The 20597-nt window shown below is 37.3% G+C and overlaps 1 protein-coding gene across 1 annotated transcript in view; it reads right to left on the reverse strand.

Moving 5' to 3' along the window:
* Positions 1 to 20597, reverse strand: part of usp43b (ubiquitin specific peptidase 43b) — a 95331-nt gene that overhangs the window by 39581 nt on the left and 35153 nt on the right. Inside the window, exons 3-4 of the mRNA XM_024272834.2 lie at positions 15293 to 15390; positions 3133 to 3225 (exon numbers count right to left, since the gene is read on the reverse strand). Of these exons, the coding sequence (XP_024128602.1) occupies positions 3133 to 3225; positions 15293 to 15390 (191 nt within the window). The remainder of the gene's footprint in view (positions 1 to 3132; positions 3226 to 15292; positions 15391 to 20597) is intronic.

Below are 20597 nucleotides of genomic sequence, written 5' to 3' on the forward strand. Positions count from 1 at the left end.
CAAATGAGCTTCATTTTGGAAATCAAAGAATTGTTGTCCGGATCTCGATTGCATCTTGATTTCTTACCTAAAGAGCTTTCTTTTGAGTTGTTACTCTGCTTTATTTCTGGTTTTATGACTCATAATGACATTGTTTTGATCCTTTGGAACTTCTAATGTTGTGAAAATTCAAGGTTTAGCTTCCTAAAATGAGTAATTCTCCTTTATTCTCACTGAATTTAACCAGCCATCTCTAAACTCCTTGATTATAAATGTTTAAGCTTACAGTAGTTAGAAATTATTTAATTTTGTTGTTTTGGTACATATTATTAAAGATTATGAAAAGTAAATATATAATAAACATGTTTTTGATTTAATTTCAGTTTGATTTACTGCTACTGTAGTAAAGTTTTAGTATTTTAGTAGAACACATTTCATTTTTAAAAATAGAGCTTATTTTTAGCTTACATCTAGCAACATTTGTTTAGTTTTGATTGGTAAGTGGATAAACCAATAGGAGAAAATAATAAAATTCTCATTATACCCTAATGAAGTGCTTTACTTTAACTGCTGCGGTTGGCTGAGCAACCAATTAATTTATCTTCTTTTATATGCTTTTTAAATATTTGGTCTTATCAAGTGCTTCTAATTTATCTATTTATGCTTTCAATCTGTGCCTCTGAGTGTTTTTATGTTGTCTGTGTGGGGAGCCCTGCAGTTGTTGCTCCAATGGAATTTAACGATTACAAATGGCAAATAAATTGATTCTGATTCTGATCACTTTTTAACCCTCGTGCTCTTGTGCGGTTAAGGTTTTTAAGGTTTCTTTAGTCCTGCAAAGTTGTTTGAATGGAAGAAAATGCTTGAAAATATCACTTTCATCTGGTTTGATTTGGCTTAACACAGAAACATTAAAGCGAAATAAATGAATCTGTTTAAACTCTACACAATTGGGGGCAATACTGACTGTTAAGCTACATTTATAACACCCTCGCATGTTCAAGCGACCACTCTCACTGAAAAGTCTTTGTAAATGTGCATACACATGTTTTGGATTCCTGCGTTCAAAATTCTCACGTTTATGTGTAGCTACACACGTTTTTATCACCGTTTTTACACTCAAAATACGTTGAATTTTGATCAATTAGTGACTCGGATTCGGTATGGATGGTGCCCACTTTAAGTCACAGAGGTATCAGTCATATGAAAAATGATCACAGAGGAGAAGTTGATAATTGTAGTTTGTGTCCAGTCACAATTCTATGATACCAAGTTTTTCATACATCAGAATAGAGACGTGAAAGAAAAAGCCTGGAGAAAGATTCACCAGATTTACACCACTTTGACATTTTGCACCAAACCTCTTCCAACTGTAGGTGGCAGACATGAGCTAGTAAACAGCAGAAAAAGAAACAGAAGAAGACGCTCCTCCCTGTTTTTCCACTGTGATCACCCTGTTAAATGCACATTCAAGAACTCTTAATTAGCGTGTTCTTGAACGCACATCATTTGGCCATATCTTTAGACAATTTATAACCTTTCCTAAAGACCTGCTTCTTAGTTTTCTGCAGTTGGTAGTTTGTTTAACTCCTAGTAATCAGCAGCACTTATGTCATTTCCTCTCTTTGCCTCACTTCCACACTATAGTTTACCATCAGAAGAACCGTGTCCCAGAGGGGAGCAGGGTTCACAGGTTTGCTCTGCTCCAGAGTTCAGGTGAGCTTTCACGGTTGCCAATAAAGCGGACCATAAAAACCAGCAGATCCAGGTGGGAATCAAACCTGCCAGTGTGAAAGTGCCCTTAAACCGACGCTCAAACACCTGAAAAGGTAGGAGGACCACAGCTGTTTACTGTGTGCGTCACGGTTTCTGCATAGCCGTGTTTGTGGGGTGAGAGGAGCTCGTACGCCTCATTACAGCTCGCACTCGCTGTCTCAGCAGGAGCGCCTCTGCTCCTCCATTTAAACCTAACAGCTCAGCTCCGCAGGACATCGGGACGTCGGCTAACATCGACCTCCCCGAACAAGCATCTGACAAGAACTGACACCGTAAACATCTGTTACTTCTCTTTTCGGCAGGACTTGACAAAAATAAGAAAATATAAGACGCTTTTGTTATAGTGCTAAAACCAATACGGAAGTAAAAATGACTTAAGTTTTTAAAAAGAAAGAAGTAATCTTTTGTTTTGGATTTTTATTTGAATATAATTATATGAAAACAACAGGTTTTAAAATAGCTGTTGAATAATTATTATTTTCAGTTATTTTTATTACCTTTGGTTGCTTTCACAATGAATTTGTTCTTCCTTCAGAGATAATAATGCACCAGTCTAGCCATAAACCTATATGAAGGTAAGAAAAATCACCAAAAATCACCATGAAAATGTTTTTAACATTTATTTATTAAGGTATTATTCAAAACTATTAATTAGTACAGAACTTTAATTCTTCAAGACATTCATTTAAATGAAGTTTTGTAATTTTTTTATGTCAACAAAGAGAGAAAGCTCTTTTTTAATGCAAAACAAGAAAAATTGTATTCTTCATTTCAAGCAAAACATTTTTACATTAAAATCATTGTACAAAATTATTTTTCTCTTCAAAACTCTCAACTTATTTTAAGTGCTGCTGCACAGAAATCCATGATCATTGAGTGTTTTTCATGTCCCTTTGTTCATTCCTTCATTCACCTTCTTGGCCGCTTCTTCCCTTTCGGGGTCGCGGGGGTGCCGTAGCCTAACCTGGCTACCGATGGGCGAAGGCAGGGTACACCTTGGACAGGTCGCCAGTCTGTCGCAGGGCCTTTGTTCATTCAATACATTTTATTCTTTTAATAAAGTTGTATATTTTGTATTTTTATGTGTTAATGGGGGAATACAGTTTTTTTTCCCTCAGCTATAATTATTGCTCAATTTTGAAAGCACTTTTTGTTACTACGATCAGAAAACAAAATTGAAAGAGTAAAAAAAATCTGATAAAATACAATAAAGACAAAAAATAGTTTCAAACACAAAAACATATGAATAAAAACAGAAAATGTTAAAATAATAAAAAAAATATTACTATAATTCAAATGTATGGATTTTCTGAAATGCAGATGACAAAATAAGTGTGCAGAATTGTAAATAATGCGATGATTTGCCTGCGCGCTCACCTGGTCTGGCGGAGAGGGATCGGTAATGAGATGCAGAGGAAGGGGTCAAAGGTGTTGCTCTGTTTCAGGCAGTGGGGGCAGGTCAGGGATGATCTGAGGGAACAAAAGAGAATATTCAAAACAAGCAGCTGACACGACAAAGCCCTTCTAATTCTGTCTGTCAGGAACGCAGGTGGTTTCATCTTGTTACCAAAGTGGACGACAAAGTGAGAATGAACGCAGATCCTTTCAGCCTTCGGCCTTGATCTGATTGTGAGAAAGGAGAGGATGAGTGATGCAAGAGGGGCCAGGGAAAAGGGGGTGGAATTAGTACGAGAAGCACCCCCTGGGGTAAACGCTGCTACAAAGGCAAACACACAGTGGAGGTTTCCATCTTGTTGCGTCACTCTCAGTGAGCGAACCTTTCATGGTGACACTCGTTTTCCCTGTGCACGCCAGTAGAGACGTTTCTGCTACAACAGCTTCCCGTCAGGAATAAACTCCTGTCAAAACTCCTTAAAAGTCGTTCCCATGAGCTCACCAGCAGAGCGATAAGCAGGTGGATGATTCATATTTGTTCTCTCTTGCTATAGGATGACTTTTTTTCTTGACTTTTATTGCATGCAATCAAAAAAAGCTCTTAATTTGTTTGAAGCTTGATGAAGTCGGTTAGATCTGCAGGTATAGAGAGAAAACCTGGTATTGGATCAATTGGGAGACCTCCACTCGGTATAGACTGCTGGAGGGGGGAAGATCAGATGATTTATATACCAGTCATACAATATGCGAGGCGTGCATGATTATTGAGCTGTTTACATGCAAATCATTAGTGATGTATGCATCAATAACATATTTTTTATGTAATATGTGTGTTGCATACGTGGCACATGCATGCAAAGTCTGTTAGACGTTGAGTGGTCATGGAAAGCCACAAATTTGTGTATGCATCTAGCAAAAAGGGCTGCACGATGGTGCAGTGGTTAGCGCTCTTTCCTCATAGCAAGAAGGTCCACGGTTCAAGTTAAGAGACTTGAAACAGTCATCAATGGGCACCTTTCTGTGTGTGGTTTGCATGTTCTCCTTGTGCATGGGTGGGTTTTCTCCCACCGTCCAAAAACATGCTTCATAGGTTAATTGCTGACTCTAAATTGCCCCTAGGTGTGGATGTGAGAAGACTGGCCACCTGGTGTATCCTGCCCTCGCCCAGAAGGGGCTGGGTTAGGCTCCAGCAGCCCCATGACTCCGAAAGGGACAAAATGGTTTAGAAAATGAATGGATCTCACAAAAAACACCTACAATTGTGTAATATTTACATAACAATTGCACATAAACTACTTGAAATACACATTAACCTTGTAGCTCTCAACCAAACAAAAACTTTGAACAGCTCAAGACCAAATTCATGGAAAGACCCGTCGGCTGAAACTCTCGCTGGATGTTTGCTGATTTTGATGTAGCAGCAGCGAAGATTTACGCTAGTGAGACACAGAGCTTTCTTAATCAGATGGGGGGATCAGGGGCGGAGCTACTAAGGTCCAAAAGCCACGCCCAATCAGAGGAGATTTTGGAAATAAATGCATCAGATCAACATGAAACATGGCTTTTTGAGACATTTTGGTTGTGGGAATTTGGTTAAAAACTCCATTATCATAATTAAAACACTACTTGGAAAGTTTTTTAAAATAAAAAAATGGTCCGAAGGCAGAGGTCTGCAACCTGCGGCTCCAGAGCCACGTCTGGCTCTTCTACTCCTCCATTGTGGCTCTCTGGTTAAAGAAAAATACGTTTTTAGCTTAAAAAGTAACTGTAAAGTAAAGTAAAAAAAAATAAAAAAATAAAAAGCACAGTAGCTATAGTGGTTCAATAATCAAGAACAAAATATTTTGAGAAATTTCAGAATTTTAAGTGTGCCTCATAGTAAAAAAAAAATATAGGCAATTAGCTCTGTTTTAATTTTAGAAAGTTAGATTTATGATTTTCTGGCTAACAAGCATCACAAACTTTTAAAAATAATTTTTTTTTTCTTTGTAGCTGACATTACACTACCAACATCTAGATTTGCTTCATCAAAATGATCCTAAGTGACACAGGAAGTCTTTTATTTTGAAAGGAACTCTAGTGAACCTCTGTTAAAAGTTATGAACTGTTTCATATTGGGGGGGGGGATCTATTCTCACTAAAAGTTTGCTTAATTAGTGTAAAAAAATACTATTATTTTTGACAATATATTTCTCATAAAAATAACAATAACATAAATATAAAGTCTTTTTTTCTGAAGGATTTATGGCTCTTTTCTGGATTGTGGTTGGTTAGAAATCGACCCAAATGGCTCTTTAAGTGTTAAAGGTTGCAGACCCCTGTCCTAAGAGTACGTTAAGGACCCCTCCAGATCACTTTTTGACGTTTTTAATGTCCTCAAGTTGTGTTTTTTTGACGTGCTGGCTGTTCCCATTAAATTGCAGGTCCTCAACTGGAATAACAGCGGACTAGAACAGACCAGTACCGCGACGCGGAGGGCACAGGTATCCAAACCTATTATCCTAACCCAAATCTGTTACCGGACGCGGTACCAGATGCGGTACCAGACATGAACCGGTAGCGGATTAGAGTACCGGTACTGGGTTGGAACTGGTACTGGACGTGTCCCAAGGATCCAGTTGCGATCCCTTGATCTCATGAACAGCCAGCACATGAAAAAGCGACGAGTTGGGGACACCCAAAACGTCAAAAAGTGAAGCGGAGAAATCCTTTACCAAACGTATATATGTAATGACTTGGGAGTTGGAATGTGTCTTCTGTGCACATTAACAAATGATAAGAAACACTTATAAATTCCATATATCATGCATGTATCATGAAAAACCAAAATGACATACGTGGACAATGCACGTAGCAGCAGTGTGATACGGCCTCTACAGAGCCAGTTCAGAAAAGTGAAACTGGAAAGGTGGAGCTGATCTTCGAGTCCTGCGGGCCCAGCAGCCGGCTTGTTTCCAGTTTCTCTGCTCAAACACAGCTGACTTTAATGACTGTCATTACCCAGACGCTGCAGAGCTTAATGAAGAGCTGAATCAGGTGTGTTAGAGCGGAGTAACATGAAAAGCGTGCAGGATGATAGGCCCTGGGGACGGTGTAAGGGAAACTCTGATCTAAGTTGAGATTAGATTAGCTTCAGTGCGAGTGGAGCATGAAGGGCGCTGCAGCTGGAACATCAGCGCAGGAGTAAACACATTCCCAATCATTTGGTTTGTTCTGCCCAGAATGAAAGCCACAATGGATGTTTGCAGAAAATAAATCAATAGAAACTACAGAGGAGAACTTATTGTACACTGGCAGCACAGGTGATATAAATCGAGATGGAATGATTGTGTTTTGATTTACAACTCAGGCTGTTAGAGCTAGTTGGTGGTGAGAAAAAAAAAGATTTATTAGTGAACGAATGTACAGCCCACTCGCAGGTTCATCAGTGTGTGAAAAATCTAGATGTTGGTCTTTTTCCATCTTTAATTGTTTTTGACCTTTCTGATCACTTGGAGACACTTTTCTTTCACTGAACACTAAAGTGTCGGTTTACTGACGTCCGCATGCTCAGCTTTCGCTAAATCAGCAACCGCAGCCTCTGAAAAACTGCCCTCTCTCCGGTTTGAACCGCGACTTCTGCACAGGATTAAAGAAGTCGACAGTGTCCTGTTAAAGAGACTTCGTTTTTAGTGCGGTGAGCCTTCGTCTGTGCAAAAGCTTTAGCAGTGTGTTCCTCTATGTCAAACTCAATCGCACAGGGGGCCAAAATCCAAAACACACCTTAGGTCACGGGCCGAACAGGATAAACATTTACTGAACGGTACAAAACTTAATTTTTAGACATTTAAAACCATAATTTTTTAACATAATCATGATCTAGATATATAGCATTACCTGTGATAATGCTAGTGTGAATGCTGTAAGCTGAATTTGGCTGCTCAAGATGCTAGTGCTGATAGCTGAAAATGCGGAAATTGATGACTAAAAATGCTGAAGCTGATAGCCAACAAACGTAGGATAGCCAAAACAGCTTGCATGTAGCTGACAAATAGCAAAATTTCAAAATAGTTAAAAAAAAAACTCAAAAAAGCCTAAATTAGTCAAAATAGCTAGCACGTAACTGAAATATTAGCTTAACTCCAAAACATCCTAAAAACAAAACAAAAAAAAGCCTAAATAGCCAAAACAGCTAGCAGGTAGCAGAAGTATTAGCTGAACTCTAAAATAGCTTAAAAAACTGAAAAAAACCCTAAATTAGTCAAAACAAATAGTATGCAGCTGGCATGTTACACCAAAATGGACTAGAAAAACAGTTAAAAAAAGTCTAAAATTAGCCAAAACTGCCAGGATGTGGCTGAAATATTACCCAATCTCCAAAACAGACTAAAAAAATCTTAGTAAATTACAAAATAGTCCTAAAAGCTAGCAGAATGCCAATTTCTAAAACTTTAAAACCATAACTTTTTAACATAATTATTAATAATAAAAAGGCAGGAACATTATTCCAGAATAAATCAACGTAAACCTTTCAATATTTTACACTCTATAAAAATACATTTTGTCAAAATAGTGCAAGATAACATTGGACCATTAATTATAATAATAAATAAAATGGAGAGCCAGATATAATTACTTTGATTTTGACACATGTTCTATTTGCTTCTACCAGTAGATTTTGTTTCCATTAGAATTTGGCATCTTCCACCTCTCAGTGTTTCCACTTTTTATCATCTTTAAGCATTTTTCTCTCTCAATAAATTCATTTAGAATAATATTTTACATAAACAGACTAAAATGTGTTCCACTTTTGATAAGATTTACAGCAAAAATACAACACATTTATTTTCTGCATTGTTATTTTTCCGAAAACTGGGGATTTTTAAAATAATGTTTTTTTGTATGACGACTAAAAACAATCACAGTTTACAAGTGAATTTTCCTTTCTTCAACGTGTAACTATTCTTAAATAAAAGCGGCTATAAACATGAAGACTACTTTAGCTTATAAAACTTACTTTGGACAAGTATTTATTACTTAAATGATCATTTTTTTTGAATATTTTTACCATAAAAAAAGATTAAGACACTTTTTAAAAAGTGTTTTATAAAAAAAGACGATTGCTTGAGAAATTGAACAAACCAAAGCAAAGTGTCATCATCATAAAGGTGCATATCCAACTATAACATGTTTTGTGTTGTGGCTCAAAGCCAATTAAAGTTTTTTGATAATTAAAACATATTTTTTTTCTATTGTGGTTCTTTATTGCTATTATATTTGGAAAATATTATGTAATATTATGTTTTAATTTGAACCAGTTCTACATATCTGGTCTAGACTCTGTTTGGAACAGTCTACATCTACATTGTTAGCATTTTCTCATCCAAATTATTACATTTGGACGCTTGGTTGAGGACCCCTTTGCGTCACTTTTTGCAGACGAGTTGGGGACACCCAAATATGTGAATGAGAATGTGTTGGGATATTTTCATACATTTTTCATCAGACTTGAAATTCACATGTTTCTCTTTTTTCAAAATGTATCAGTTGATTTCTCCTTAGCTAATACATTTGGTGAGTATTGGATGGAGTTATTATCAGCATCTTTGAGTTCATCAGAACTCCACTTTGTGCCTTTTTTTATTTTCAGATAGTAAGCCAGTGATTGGACCATTGACTGTAAATGACATCTGAACTACCTGACTCCTCCCTCTTTGCGTTCCAAACAGGAAGTACCTGCTGGTTCTGAAAAGCCAGAACCCCATAGACTTCTATAAAGAAATAAAGAGCTATTATTAGTCATTCTATTTGTCAATAAAAAACATTTGGATCTGATACATTTTTTAAACATGCTCTTGACAACTGTTAATTCTAGATCTCTCAACACTTTATTAAAAACTCTAAATTTCTGAGCAATCTCTCCTATTCTTCGATAATTCTTTAAGCTTTGTACTTTCTACACTCATAACCTTTACATTTGGTGCATGCATGGGAAATGAGGCAAAGATGAAGAGCTCAAATGTGTTTTTCCCCATAAGAGGGCACCTGACAGCCTCATGGGGGAGCAGAGTTGTGAGGGGGGGAGAAAGGAAAGCGCTATTCAAGCAAGCCCAGCTGACAAGGGCTCTTAGTAGATCTCTCCCTTTTGGCAGAGTAGAATGGCTGCCCTACGGATGTCTTATTCTCGCCAGGAAACAGCAAAGGGTTGAGGCACTCCATGCGTACAAATCACACTGAAACATAGATGTGCTGCTCTAAAACACCACCGCAGAAAAAAGCAGAGTAGAGGTAATATTCTGTTGATGCCCTAATGGAGGGAGCGTGCAAAGATGGAGAGGGAAGTGTCCCGTCTGACATGCAGCCAGGCTCCAGAGACTGCAGGCTGGTGACTTTAGTTTCAGCACCTTTTATTCTTTTATTTTAACTAAATGTTAACAACATCAGGAATCTTTGTCACAAAATACTGGAGAATGCAAGAAAGCAGGTGCATAATTATGCATTCAAGAACATAATAATGACATTTATTACAATAGCCTAATAACATTTCAGCTACAAACAATTTTTGTGAGAAACATAAAAAAACTGTAGAGGTCAAGCTTGCAAAAGTTCAATACAAAGTAACAATTCTATAATTTAAATTAATAAACTATAAGTGATCTATTTTATTTTGTCCAACATTGATAAACATTTGTTTTAATGTTTTAAATATCCTACAATCAATGAAAAAAGATTTTAGATCTTTTTTTTTTTACTTTCTATTTTCCAGAAAGTGGGATGCAAGTACGAGTTTCAATGTTAACAATACCTGATCTGTCATTTTCTTCTCTTTTTTTTTTTTGTAACAGAAAACACACAGAAATCCTAGATCTTGAGGAAATCCCTGTGTGCTGGGGACAAAGCAGAAATGTCTATGAAGTCTTCCATATTTGACTTTGGCTACAAAATAGTTTTTAACTTCCTGGATTTGTTAGTGAGTTCTTTTAACACTTAATTTAAAAAAAAGAAAGAAATGTACTTTCTCTATAAGCAAGCAATTCTCTTCCAGACTTACTCTTGTCTGTGAATGTGGTGGAGAACTCCTGGTTTTATAAACTGGTTTGGATCAGGACTAGCCAATAATCTTGTTATCTTGGAGGTAAACACCATAAAAGTTGTCTTTGTTTGAGGGTGAAAGCTATTGTTAAAGCTCATTTCTGAACATGTGCTGACTAAAAACTCTTGAAATTCAAGTAAAAAATATTTTTCTGGTTAGTAACTGGTGCCCACAAGATAGTAACTAAAATTTTATTTTTCTTTCTAAAAATAGAAACAGAAAAACAATCTGGTTGCTGATTGGTGTGCACCAGATAGAAACTGATTTTTTTTTTTTTAAATTGAAGTAAAATAAATTCTGGTTCATAAGTGTTGCATACCAGATAGTATTTTTTTTTCTTTCTAAAAATTTGAGTAAAAACATACTATCTGGTGCGCACCAGATAGTCATTGATTTTTTTTTCTTTCTTTCTAAAAACTGAAGTAAAAAAAAAAATTCTGGTTACCAACCAATGTGCACCAGATAGTAACTAGAAAAAAAAGTTATAATATTTTTTTTTTACTTTAATGTCCTTTAAGTCAGTCCTCGAGGGCCGGCCTCTTGCTGGTCTTCCTGAAATCCTGCCTCATCTGCTGCTGATTATCTGGATCAGGTGTGTTAAGCCAAATTATTTTGTAGGATTTTGTGGATAAAACACGGGTCTGATGATGTATTTATTTATTTATTTATTTATTTAAAGAATGAAAAAATCTGAGTGTAAAAAAATCTGTGATTTTTCTAAGGTCTAGAATGATTTTTTTAAGGGTTATTAACTAACTTAATGTTGTGAAGGCAAACATCCAGATTTGCACTGAAACCACTCAAACCCCTCGCTGCATGTCAAAATAAAAGCAAACGGGACTAAAACAGGAGCTGGCTTCAAGTGATCTGAGGAAGAGCGACGGATCTGTCAGAGAAAGACGAGCTTCACTCCAGCCGAAACTGCACCACGTCTGTAATCTGAAACGCTCGGCTGCCCACCGCCGGCTTCCATGCAGCCAAAGCTGCTCCGTAGACGTTTTCATTGCAGCGTTCACAAACTTTGTGGAGTCACCCGCATGCTGAAAAATGTCAATCTCTTACTAATCTGATTTTCTTGACCAGAGGGTGCAGAGGAGATGAAAAAATATAAATCAGAGATGACAAAAAAACAACACTGAATTCAACACAGAAAATTCTGCAGTGGTTCAATAAAACCCTAATTCTCTGCTAAAACAGCGATATAACTTGTTTTAACACAGCCGTGATGATTGCATGGTGACACGCTCTGCTATTACAGGAATAATGCTCCGCTCTGTCAACTCGAGATGTTGGATCACATCAGAGGTTGTGTTGCAGGACGGGCTTTTGTGGAGCATCAAAGCCTTTCAGGGGGAAGGAGCACAGGAGCAAGAGGAGGACTTGTTTGGAGCTAAGTTTCAGAGATCCTGTCCTCCTCACACATCAGCCTCGTGATGTTTGTTCTCTGGAATTTTTTGTCCAAACAAGCTCAGGCTTTATCTCTATGGAGCTATTTTGGGGCCATAAATATTTGAAACCCAACAGAAATATTTTGAAAAAAAAATATTGGTGTTTGGCCCCAAAAAAATGTAAAATGTCCAAAATTTTTTGTTTTTCTAAAATAAACTTAATTATTTTTAGGTTTTTAGGTTTCAAAACTCTAAATTTCAATTTCAAAACTTTTTTTTTCAGTTTCAAATCAGAAAATTACAGTTTCAAAACTTTTCACCCCGTTGTGGCATGTTAGGGCGGGGCTAACATGAAGGACCAATCAAAATCGATGAGAGGGGTAACTTCAGTCCCGGTGCGTTCACTGACTCTGATAATTACTGTCAGAAAATGTCTGTTTAGTCTGTACTATCATAGTCTGAAGTTGTCCCAAGACATGTGTAAAAAGCAGAGTTTTATCGCGTCCAAAACTCTGTTCTAGCTCGTTCAAAGCGCCATCTTATTGAGTTAAATACAGGCGTAAAAAATGTCCTTATGCTTGCCCAAAATGGCTATATAAATGGTACCAAAAGTTTTGAAATTTTGAGTTTTGAAACCTAAAAACCAGAACATTTGGTGTTTTTTTTTTTTTTTTTTTTTTTTTTTTACCAAACCAATATTTTTTTATTTAGGTTTCAAATATTTATGGCCCCAACATAGCTCCATACATCTCTGCCCTTCCAGTTGGGGCAGATTTTGTCCCCGTGAACGAGTGGAGACTATGTTGGGGCCGAAACACCGACAGCGAAGGTGGCAATTAAAAGACGCGCTCTGACAGATGTGTTACTGGTACTCACACAGAGCTGTCAGTTTCCTGAGGAATTAGCAGATGGAGCGAGGTAAAGACACTTTCTGCAGGGCTGAGAGGATTTCTGAATCACTTTAGATCTTTCAGATGTAATAATCGGGCGTTTGAGGAGCGCTTTATTAATTTAAATCCTGTCAGTGATGGGAGTTTTGCAACAGGAAAAGCAGGGAATGAATACTTCTTTACATCATCTTTTTAAAGCTTCATAAGGAATGAAAATGACTGAACTATATCCTGACCCCATACGTCAAAACAGCAGCTGACTGATGGGAAGGCTGTTCGTCTAAATTCAACAAGAAACATCAAAGCTGAGAATAATATTCAGCTATTTGAATAGAAGAACTTTTGAAACTGGCTACACAGTTCTTTCATGAGAGGAAGGATGCATTCCTCTTGAATGAAAAGGGCTCTTCCCCGAGAACTAGAAGAGGTTATAAACCAGAGGGAGGTTTATTTTACTTAAACTAAACTGTGTGATGTATTTCTACTCTGTCCTTCAACATCACTGACATGATCGTAAAGTTCAGTCATTAAAGGAGGTTTGTGTGTTCTCTTTCAGGTCTCCGTCTTTAGCTGGTGATGTGCACGGCGCTCAGAACACTTTGAGTCTGAGTGAAAATATTCATACATGAGTGTGGAAATCACAGCAAAGCTCAACATGTGATCCCTCCGCCAGCATGCCCAAAATATCAAGATAAAACAATTATGGGACAACTGGTTGACATAAGCGGGATCTGGGAGGAGAAGCTCATGTCATCTTTTCCATCCCGTCTTGTAACAAAAAGACGAGGAAAACAAAGACGAACATGGATCTGTTAGTCTGCAAGAGGATGCATCAGAGTGAAGCTGGTGGCCTGTAGTTTGTCTGTAATAACTAGAAGCTTTTCCATCAGCATTTTTTCATCTGCGCCTGATTCACAATGATTTTAATGAAGAAATATTCAAAAACTGTTAATCGTTGGACCAATCTTCTTATACGACATATTCATGTTGAAGAAAATACGTCTGCTAAAAGAAATACTTTATCAGTATTCAAAAACACTTGGACACATTTTGTCAATAACTTATATTATATGATTTTCTAGAATCCTAAAATTATTAAATTAAAATTCAATAATGCACTGAATGCATTTATTCTATATGTTCTATATATGTATGTATAGATAAGAGAAGAGGGAGGAGAGGAAAAATGGGAAGAAAAGATAGATTATACATTGTTATTTATTGATTTATTTTGATATCCTTTTTTTAATTTCCTTTTTATACATATTTTTTTTCCCTGTTTTGTCTTTATTTGTTAGTTTGTTGTATTGTTCATTGAATAAAAATTTAAATAAAAAAAACAGTTTTAATCTTAATTTTCTTAATATAGGTCATCTATTATCATAACAATGCAACAAGAACATGTTAAAAACACCAAAAACAATTTATTTGTGTGGGTCTTTAAACTGATTTATTTGAAGTCAGGTTTTTTTATGCATTAAAGCAAAAGGAGGAGGGGATTGGTGTCAAAACCTCCATGAAGCTGCTTTTCAAACACGTCATTGGAAGTGGCTTGTTACACTTTCAAGTCTGTCCAATCGTGTTAAAGAAAACAAAACAAAAAAAACATTTTGATATCAGTTTCCCCCTTTTTACCTTTGTATGTATTATATAGAGCAATTTTATAGTTTGTTGAACTTCATAACAGTATTTTTAGTTTTCAAATCCAAACTGAGCTTAATTGGCAGAAAAGCATTTTGATTGACAGGTAGCTGATAAATCGTCCATGCTGTTTCAAAAACGGACATATGGTAAATGATGTATACTTATATAGCACTTTGCTAAATTCCTTAAAGGCCCAAAGTGCTTTACAGTCACAGACCCATTCACCCATTCACACCCTGATGGAACCAACCTATAACCAGCAGAGGTAATGTGGGTTCAGTGCTGTCTTATGGGTCCAGATGACCCATCTCCCACTGTTAACATACCTAGGACAGCACAAGAGTTCATTCTCTTTAATCAAAAGTCTGATGCTGTAACTGCAATAAGGACACTTATTTGACCAATATTTCAAAAATTCATCTTTTTTAAGGCAACTGTTGTCAAGAAAGTGTGACAATAGATGTAAAAGAGGTCAGAGATTCTTTTTCAAAATAAACTTACACTGCTTGAATAAACCCAAAAACACGAGTTAGGTTTTTTACCACCTAGTTTTTGAACATAATTGTAAGTTTTCTCACATAAAACTTCACTGAAAGTCAGTAATGTAGCAGAGGTGATACAAGCTATTGTTGCAAAACAGTCTAAGGAGTCATATTTGACGGCCAAAATGCTCATTTTGATAGGATCTTTTGCCCCTTTTGGCTTGCCGTAGACATTTGAGATTTGTTTGTTTTACAGTGAACTGTGCAGCATCTATTTAATTTAAGCCTCTATCAACAGGACATGTAGACCATTTGAGAGAATGATACTTTAGATGTGTTTAGAGTAAACACAACAAACAATAAAATGTGAGAAATTCTAACAACCTGTTATTACCACAGTATTATAGAAAGATAAACACAAAATGAGACGTTTGTTTGAACATTGAGAGGAACAGCTTGACAGATGGATCCTGAATACACAGGCTCACTCTTTGACGATGAAAGACCAGAGGGAGGTGTTTAGTGAATAATCCCTGCTCCGTCACATGATCACATGATAATAGCAGCAGTGCTCTATGTGCTACCCACAGACTGAGGAACCTTGCTGTTTCTTTGTTGCTGCTGCAGATGTAATTTCAAGCAGATGTGTTTGTAGAGCAAACTCACTTATACTGCGCCTGGAAATGTTCCTGGACAAAGCTGTGCTGGACCCTGAGCTGCTGACACTGGCTGGGATCAGGCTCCTCATCAGCTCCAGCGGGACCCTGCAGCAAAGGAGGTCAATCGTGAACACACAACTCACATCCTTCAAAGACAAATTGGTTAGGAAATATTACATTTTCAAAGTGGCTTTTTCTGTCATACATGATGTAACCATTCTTTTATTTTGAAAATCCCTCTCATGGCTGCCTAGCCCCCTGAGAGGCCCCATCTTCACTCTAATCTATCCCCCCCCAGAGCAAAGAGGAGGCTGACCTTGGACGAAGACAAATTAGAAACAAAGAGAAACGGAGTCTGAAAAGTGGAAGGCTTGCAAGGTCAGAAAACAAGTGTGTGGGACAGCAAACACAGGGAGTCACACACGGCTGTGTGAAAGAAATGACATGACTGCTGCATGAAAACCTGCTCCGGTTAAAAAAACAAGCAAAACAAGCTTTACATTTAAAAGTAAAAACTAATTCTGATGGGCCAAAATTAAAAAATATATAAAATTTAGAATATTTTAGGATCCTAATTCATATAAAAAGTTTTAATCATCTATATAGATAGAGACACAAAGCAAAATGTGCCTTATATTTATTTATTCAACTCAGTGAGGTCATTTTGCTCCCTAGAAAAGAGGCTCTAAAGAGTGTTTATCTCAGCTGGGTGGTACCCGTATAAACACTCTGACTTCTGCACAGCAAAAATGAGCTATTTGGCTTCTCGTACACATTTGAGATTTGTTTAAAAATGATGATTATTAGTCTGATGTTCTGTCAGGTTCTGTTATGATCAGCTTATTTGGTTATTTTCATTTGTCCTAATATTTGTGTTTGTCATTGGACTCTGCCTGGCTGTGACTCCGCCCTCTCACCTGTTGAGCAGTCACAGCTGGATTTGAGAGGCCCTCTGCCTCTATAGTGTCAGCCCATCCTCTGTTTAATCCTGTCATTATTTCCTTTTCACTTTCTTCGTTTTTGCTTTGTGCTTTTCCCACTAATTGTGGTGACTTTTTTGTCAATAATTTGTTGACTCGTCATTGGTCTTCTCACCTGCTTGCCTGATCGTGACAAATTCCAACTCTTGCCATTAAAAAATGTGCTAATTTACGCTTGAAAAAAATTGAAACAGATGACAACTGGAGTGTGACAGTCAAAGAAACCGCATTGAGCGTGTGACTCGAGGCTCTGTCAGAGATGACTGCACAGGAGCACTTTCAGCAAGTCGGCCTGGTCGGTAAGGAGCGCGAGTGCAAAGAACGGACTACCTAAGAGGGTTGCAAACAACAAAGCCTACAAAAAAAAAGAAACTCTTACAGCTTCCAACAGTAAAAGATAAACCTGTATGGATACTGTGATTTAATGTGATGTAATAAATTTATCTATTTGTATAGTATTTTGTATTTGTATTTTAGTATTTTAGTATTTTTTTTGACTTTCCAAAACCTTCAATTTCTGAATTTTAGTCAACATTTTGTGGATTTGCTGCTGAACAATTTGAATTCTTTCAGTTTATAGAGGAGTTTGCTATCTATGCTTGACAGACGAGGTTTTTTCACTAATAAAATGTTAAAATGTGCTTGTATGTAACACGGCTGAACTACAGACATCTGTGAAAAAAATAAAAATTAGGAATTTGGAAAAAAGAAAAAAAATACCTTGTTGTTTTCTTTGTCTATTGGCCTTTAATCCTATCTTAAAGTCAATTCATTAGGTCTTTTTAAACCATTTCATAAAAAAATAATTTCCTCCTGAGAGATTGGAGAGAATTTCTGAATTAATTTCATGCATTAGGATGATTACATAATTTTCTTCAACCATGTTTCATATGTAGAACCCTAAAAAAACATTTTTCCTCCACATGATTAAAACATCAAATAAGCAAGTTTACGACAAAATGGTGAAACATTTCATCATTTGGTGAAATAGTTCATGCTCTCATCTTTAATTCGGAGTCGTTCATTCATTCTTTTTTTCCAAAGTGTTTAGCTTCAACTATTAGTTTGATTTTCTTCCATATTAGCTGGTAAACTGAAGATCCTGAAGCAATTTTTGCTTTTTTTAAAATTTGATGTTCTAATGTTTCAGCTTTTTTCATCTTAGAAGTGATGTTCTTACAGGCTGGGTAATGTTTGAAAGCAAATTTACTTTTAAAGTCTGTTTTTCCTCATGATGTAGGATCTGATTCTGATTTGGTCTTTTTAAGATATAAGAGCGTCTGGATAATTATGCTGTTTTAAAAACTCGACTTTGCAGCATTTTACGTGTAAAAGATTAGTATTTTTTCTTGGGTTTCTCATTAAAATACCATTTTACAGACTCTCTTGTTTTGCACTATCAGTCCCACAAGTCAGGTACTTGAGAGTCCTCGTGTCGTCTCTCGGCTGTGCTTTTAATGTGGCCAAAAGGAACGCACTCTCCCAGATTTCTCTGTTGACACGCGCTCCTGCTCTGTTTGCTATTCCTCAGATCTCCTGGTCCTCTTACTGGCTGCCTCTGTTCCCAAGCTGTCGGGCTCACCATTATATCTACTCACAAACAAAACTGGGGGAAGGTTTAGAGTTTCCAAAGCTCAGGAGGAAGCAGAGGATTTGTGAGGAATCAGTATGAGGTGACTCTTTTCTAGTGACGACATTTCAGTTTTGGAAAGCCGAGGATGGAAACTCGAGCTCCTCACAGCAAGTGCTTGGTCAGGCGAATACAATGAGAAAGTTTGGTTCTTTATTGTCCTGGATGCTTTCTTTCTTAAGGTTTTGTTGGAGTTTCTCCTCCTATCGTAAAAATAGGTGAAAGGTTGGCAGTTTTTGGTCAAAAGAACCGACGTTGAGTACAACAATTCCCTCCCTCCGCATACATGGTAATAGATGCCGTTCCTATCTTCATCCACAGATAACAAGAGGACTCTGAGGCCACTGAGTGCAGAGCTGCTGCGTCTTATCACCTCTCAGAAATCCCGGCCCGGCCTGTGAGGTGTCAGCTGTGAGTTAACAGCATCTGCTTTGAGGCTGGCTGAGGAGAAGGGACAGCCTTACATGCCTGCTGACATGCCGCTCTGATAAGAACTCAGTGATCTGAACGATCGTGGGCAGATATCAGCCCCGTGGTGAAAGCCGTAGCTGCTGCTGCTGGTCCCGGAAACCGGTTTTAAAGATGAGAAATAACCCCGACCAAATGAAGGGAATCACCCCAAGAAGTGCCAGACTGAAATGGAGATGCTATCTGGGAAATTGCCTGCTGCAAACATATGCCTGATAAAAATGTCATTAACAGGCTGGAAACATAAAGAGGAAAACAAAATCAGACGTGTTATTTGGGAGAAGTAAAAAATCATGACGAGAAATTCTATTAATTTTTTTTATAAGTCTACAGCCTTTTTTAAATAAACCGTCTAAAGGTTCAAATCCATGCATGATTTTAAACCAGTCATGGATTATTTCCTGCTGAGAACCAGGTCATAGTTTAAGGGATGTTACAAGTACTCATTGAATGCTGCTTGTTTGATTATAAAGGTAATTAACATTTTCTTCTTCTAATTTTTTTACCGCTAGCTTTCCACGACGGGGATGAGACGTAGAGCTGCAGATCTTTTCTGTCCAGTTAAAGTTGCTTTCATTTCCATGTTCACAAAATCACTAAAAACAGAGCTAAAGTCAGACAATTCAACGTTTCTTACAATACAGAAAAACAAATTACTGTTGCGTTATTTTCTGACGCAGCTCCTCTTTGCTTTTGCTCAGATCCGTGTCTAATCCCTGCGGGATAAGAAAAGTAAACAAGAATAAAAATCATTTTTGACCATCAAACACATATTCCTATTAAAAGCATTCCTATTTTTACAATTACACTTTAAAATACCCCAAAAAACAACAAATACCTCTCATTACAACAACTAAATTTAGCCTCGGGTGCAGTTAAAACACATGCAGCAATGTCCATCTTGGCTGCATCTATTTCGTGTAGCCAACATGAATTTTTATCAGTTTTTATGCTGATCGCACTTAAAACATGTGCAGATAACATCAAGCAAAATAGAACCCGTTGGAATAATATCTACTCAAATGAAAAGTCGAAATTTTCAATAGAAAATCCAATATTGAAGAATTATTCAAATTTGTATTTACATTTGTGAACGATCTAGGAGTAGGGTTGGGCACCGATGGGTTCTGATGCGGTTCCGGTGCTACCGCGGTTCTTTTGTATCGGTTTCGGTTCCCTTTCGGTGCTTATTGCGGTGCCTCAGTAATAAAAAATAATGCCTTTATCTTCCTAAATCCAAAGCAGAACGGCTTCAAACAAGCGCAGACTCCCTCCTGCCGTGCAGCTGTGCGCACGTAATATAAAGCATAATATAAAACTCTGTCTTAAATAAACTTAAACGTCCTGGAAATTTTAGCCTGACATTTTATTCAATTAAATCAGGAATGTGGCATTTATTTGCAGTTGTTTTTGGGCAAAAGCAATATTTTATTTCAATAAAATAAGGCGGAAGATAAATCTCAATCACACGGCTGCAAAGCGCAGCAGATGATGACGACCCGCTGTGGTGGTGGGCGGAGCCGAGCCGAGCTTTCTGCTATTAGCAGCCCAACAAGGAGGAAACGATTCATTGTTTCATTTTGGGATGGGGCTCCAGCGTTGTTTAAAAATTGCGGAAACTCCACTATTCACAGCGAAAGTCCCGCCCACCGACGTTGCGGAAGCCGACCATCTCGGCGGTTTTATATGAGCCCGCCCACGAACACAAGAAAGTAAATAGATAGGCTGAATCGTAAAAAATCAGAAGGGAGTACAAGTGATTGACATGTCCACAGACAAATGAAACTTCAATGAACTTTGTAACCGAAATCCGGCACCGTTTGCAGCCGCATCTTTCGGTTTCGGTAGAACCGCGCAAATCATAACGGTTCCTACTTGGAACCGAACTTCGGTGCCCAACCCTATCTAGGAGAGGAAATGAGAATACATTGAAAATACATTTATTATTTATTTAAAATTTTGTCAAACAATGTTCCCCTGTCAGCTTAGCCGTTCTAAACTCGTAAAGCGGAAGTCACTATTTGCATTTTTGGCCCTGTCGCCATTTTGTCTGACGTCACCATGAAAAGCATCTATTGAGAGCACAGAGGGCTTTTTCTTCTAAATATTAAACTTCCGTATTTTCTGTAACAATCTACAGGACATACTGAATCATAAAATGCACTGTCAATTAATTGACAATTTTAAAATGTATGTCATATACTGTATAAGGCATATATAAAGCATATTAAGTG

Source organism: Oryzias melastigma, linkage group LG8, assembly GCF_002922805.2.
Source record: "Oryzias melastigma strain HK-1 linkage group LG8, ASM292280v2, whole genome shotgun sequence".
In the NCBI taxonomy this organism is placed as follows: domain Eukaryota; kingdom Metazoa; phylum Chordata; class Actinopteri; order Beloniformes; family Adrianichthyidae; genus Oryzias; species Oryzias melastigma.